General features: G+C 51.0%; 1 protein-coding gene across 1 annotated transcript; it reads left to right on the plus strand.

Annotated features, from left to right (window-relative positions):
• The first annotated feature begins 876 nt into the window (after positions 1 to 876).
• Positions 877 to 4542, plus strand: LOC122403778. The gene has a single exon (XM_043407510.1). It carries the CDS (start codon positions 877 to 879, stop codon positions 4540 to 4542), a length of 3666 nt encoding a protein of 1221 aa, XP_043263445.1.
• Positions 4543 to 4995: the final 453 nt, after the last annotated feature.

Below are 4995 nucleotides of genomic sequence, written 5' to 3' on the forward strand. Positions count from 1 at the left end.
AACAGCATTTTAGTATCAATCATCCTGGCAAAACTAAATTCAGATACTGTTTGGCACTGGGAACTCACCCTAAAGGATAAAAAAAGGATGCCAGCATACACTGATTTGTTAGCATTTCTCGAAAGGCGGGCAAATTGCGTGCCAGCAGCATCCGCGAAATCAGCGCGACCATCAGACCACCCAAACGGACGACCGGCAGACCATCCGCGATCTTCGAGACACCGGTTAACAAAAACCCACGCATTCCTATCATCGAGAACACAACGTCCGCACCCGTACGGGGAGCGCACGAAACGGGAAACGGCAATAACACCCGGCACCTCCCATCGGCAATGCGCCACCTGCAATCGAGAACACGGCATCTGGGGTTGCAAACAGTTCCTGGATTTACCTGTACAGGACAGACGGGCCACGGCACAACGGGCCTCATTGTGTCTGAATTGTTTGCAAAGGGGTCACACCCGGGTAGCCTGCACGAAAGGCTCCTGCCGAATCTGTCAAGAACGGCATCATACTTTGCTGCATCAAAACGAGCAGGTACGAGGTCACGCGACCACGAAGCCCTCGACATCGACCTTACCGACAAAGACCCTACCATCCACCGACGGCCCATCATCACCATCCTGACTAGACGGGTATACAACTCCGGCGAGCACAAGGGGTCATAATGCATTCATAGTCGACGCAATCACCAATGAGCTTCTTGTGACCGCACAAGTCGACATTTTGAACAAAGACCAAAACCCAATCCACTCCCGTGCATTACTGGACACGTGCGCGTCAACAAACTTTATGACTGAATCCCTCGCTAGGAAACTCGGCATCACTCAGAAGAAATGCTCCATTCCCATCGGAGTTCTCAATTCTATGGCCACAATGTCGAAAACTTCGGTCACCGCGACCATCAATTCAAGAATCAGCAAGTATCAACGGACCTTAACATTCTTAACCATTCCACAAATATCGTCGCTCATTCCGGATCAATCCATCGATCGCGCAACAATCACCATCCCGAAGAATTTGAAATTAGCAGATCCGAACTTTCACCGCCCAGCGCCAGTCGATCTCTTATTGGGCTCCGGAGCAGCGTTGTCCGTCCTGAGTGTCGGACAAATCGACCTTTCACCACCCGACGGACCAGACTTGTATTTACAGAAGACGAGACTGGGATGGGTCATCGGGGGGAGCGCTCCGGCATCCCAACCCAGGCAAAATTCCTCTTGTCACATGACCAACAACTTGCAGTTTGATCTCACCCGCTTTTGGGAGATAGAGGAAGGGCCAAGGGTGCAGCATTTGTCAGAAACGGATCGGGTCTGTGAGGAACACTTTCGCAGTCACGTGACACGCAGTTTGAACGGGCGATACGTAGTAGCTCTTCCGTTCAAAGAAAACGTATCACGATTGGGTGAATCGAGATCAAGAGCATTGAATCGACTGATCTCATTAGAGCGAAAATTGCAGCGTGATGAACAATTGCGTCAGGATTATCGGGCTGTTGTGCACGAATACCTGGAGCTCGGACACATGTCCGATGTACCAAACGCTCAGGATTTGAACGAAGGGTATTACCTACCCCATCATGGAGTCACGAAAATCACGATTGAGACCACCAAATTGAGGGTGGTATTTGACGGCTCAGCACCCACAACCACAGGAATCTCCCTCAACGACACGCTGCACGTCGGTCCGAAGATTCAGGATGACCTCCTTCACATCCTACTTCGATTCCGTTGTCATCAATATGTATTGACGGGAGACATCGAGAAGATGTACCGACAGTTCATGGTTCGTCCGGAAGACAGGAAGTACCAAAGGATTCTTTGGCGCGACTCTACCGGACAGATCAGAACATACGAATTAAACACCGTCACATTCGGTCTGTCAGCCGCGCCCTATTTAGCGATCCGCTGCCTGACGCAACTGGCCCACGACGAAGGGTATCGATTCCCGGGAGCGGCCGAAATCCTGGTGAGAGATTTCTACGTAGACGACCTGCTCACCGGAGCAAAGACGATAAAAGAAGCCATAGATCTGCGGAATCACCTCACGCAGCTCCTTAGAATAGCAGGGTTGAATATCCGCCAATGGGCTTCCAACCACCAGTCGCTTCTACGAGGATTACCGCAGCAAGATATCAACAAACGACTCCACCTCGGAGAGTCATCGACCATAAAGACGCTGGGAGTGGTTTGGAACTCCGAAAATGACTCCATCACCTATGCAGTCAAGATCACCAATTCCGCATCACTCGTCTCAAAACGATCCATCAGTTCCGAAATAGCAAGGATTTACGATCCATTGGGGCTTCTAGGACCCGTCATCATCTTAGCAAAAATCATCTTACAGAAGATCTGGACCTTGAAGGTCGACTGGGATGAATCTCTTCCCATGCATATCCACACCGAGTGGATGCATTATTACACTCAACTCCCACTGCTGAACAATGTCATATTCGCGAGGCAAACAATCATCAACGAGATGGCACGGATCGAACTGCACGGATTTTGCGACGCTAGTGAACGAGCCTATGGAGCCTGCATTTATCTACGAACGATGGACACGCACGGTAGGATTCAAGTGCAACTCCTCGTGGCAAAGTCCAAGGTGGCACCGTTGAAGAGCCAAACGATACCACGACTAGAACTCTGCGGAGCACTCCTCCTTACCTCATTGACCTCAACGGTCCAACGATCTCTACATTTATCGCCAGAACGCATTCTCCTATGGACCGACTCTACGATCGTCCTGCATTGGCTAACGACCTCTCCACATTTATTGAAGACCTTCGTGGCGAACCGCGTTTCTGAAATCCAAACAAAATCAAGCGGAGCAAATTGGCGACATGTTCCTACCACCGACAATCCCGCGGATCTCGTGTCGCGGGGTCAGTCACCGGAGGAATTCCTCCGCCCATCCATCTGGCACCACGGACCAGAATGGCTTCAACTCGAGGAACCGTACTGGCCAACATGGGAACTAGCACCGGTCACTACAATTCCTGAGCAGCGAATGACAACCTGTCTAACGACTATGTCCATCGACACCTCCATTCTAGACAGGTATTCGTCGTGGGGAAAGACGGTGCGGGTCACCGCGCGGTGCCTCCGCTGGAAACGAACAAACATCGAACGGGGGACTCTGGCAGCTTCAGAACTTCACCACGCTCATAATGCCCTAATCAAGCTGCTTCAAAGGGTACATTTTTCCGACGAGATACAAGGTCTCACCAAGGGGCGAAACAGCGGTCTCAAGAGTAAAATGCAACGATTGAACGCCTTTTTAGACAACGACGGGATGCTACGAGTCGGAGGCCGGTTAAAACATTCATTGATGCCCTTTCACCAAAAACACCCTATAATACTGCCAAAGGCACGCGCAACGACCCTCATCATTGAGGACATACACCGGTCCCATCTACATGCAGGTATACAAGCAACCCTGTACGCAGTAAGGCGCCGATACTGGCCCATCGACGGCCGAAGTCAGGTGTGGAAGGCCGTAAAGATCTGCGTACAATGCAGCCGAGCCCAACCACCACCCGTGGATTACATCATGGGCAATTTACCTGCTCCACGGGTAACAGAGTCACGGCCATTCTCGAATGTTGGAATCGACTACTGCGGACCTTTCTTCATCAAGGAACGAAGACACCGAAACCGTAGTCGAGTCAAGGTGTACGTGGCAGTGTTCATATGCCTCGCAGTAAAGGCAGTACACCTCGAACTCGTGAGCGATCTCACCAGCGAGGCCTTCATCGCAGCCCTTCGACGTTTTATTGCGCGACGAGGACTTTGCACAAGCATATCCTCCGATAACGGCACGAATTTCGTTGGGGCTAACAACGAATTGCGCGAATTAAAAACACTTCTAGATTCCGACGATCATATCAACAAGGTGAAAACCTTCCTCGCCGACCGATTAATCGACTGGAACTTCATTCCCCCGCTGTCTCCTCATTTCGGAGGTCTCTGGGAAGCAGCGGTAAAATCATTTAAATACCACCTCAAACGCGTCACAGGACCCGGATTATTCACCTTCGAGGATTGCAATACGCTCATTATTGAAATCGAGGCCATTTTAAACTCTCGCCCACTAACACCCATTTCCTCTGATGCGAATGACCTGCTAGTCCTCACCCCGGGTCACTTTCTAATTGGCGATTCATTGACGAGCTTGCGCGAGCGAGATTTCAGAGACACCCCATCAAATCGCCTCTCCAGCTGGCAGCATATCCAGAAGTTGAAACAGCACTTCTGGATTCGATGGCATTGCGAATATTTAAACGAATTAACTAATCGCAGCAAATGGTCCACGGGCGCGCATCAAATAAAGGAAGGCACAATCGTGCTCCTACGAGAGGACAACACCCCACCGATGCAGTGGCCCCTCGGGAAGGTGATCAAGGTGCACCCAGGTTCGGACGGAATCATCCGAGCGGTTACGGTCAAAACTGCCACGACCACTCTCGACCGAAACGTCAAGCGGCTAGCACCGCTGCCCATTCAACCAGGGTCGGAAGATTCGGCAAAGGCCGAGTAAACCAAAGGTACCAACCAACACCCCCTCTAGTACGCAAGGGTGAGTACCAGACTTTTACTAGTTGATCGGTGCCCTCTCAACGGGGGGAGGATGTTTCGAGCCGGAGCATTCTCCAACTTCGGTCGATGGCAAGACAAGTTATTATTTCCGGCCATATAAATTCACAGCCCAAGTGCATGCATCTTGAGCAAACAAATTCGTGCCTACGCATAAGCAAATTCCATTAGACACGCCACTTCTTAGCAAGGCGACGGTTTAAGGCCCTTCAGATAACGGGACGCCATAAAACAATAAATCAGTTTCGAACCGGGAACAGTCCTCGCGCCAAGCGAGAGGGTTCTTTAGGTAAACAGGGTCCTATTGAAATCGGGACACTCGGCCCAAACCGAGGCCTCCCACATGGCACACTGGCCAACTACTTTACGAGCTGTCAAGGAGTGTCTCGAGTTACCA

This window comes from Colletes gigas, unplaced genomic scaffold (genome assembly GCF_013123115.1).
Source record: "Colletes gigas isolate AHSC1104 unplaced genomic scaffold, ASM1312311v1 Colletes_gigas_Sc00073, whole genome shotgun sequence".
Classification (NCBI taxonomy): domain Eukaryota; kingdom Metazoa; phylum Arthropoda; class Insecta; order Hymenoptera; family Colletidae; genus Colletes; species Colletes gigas.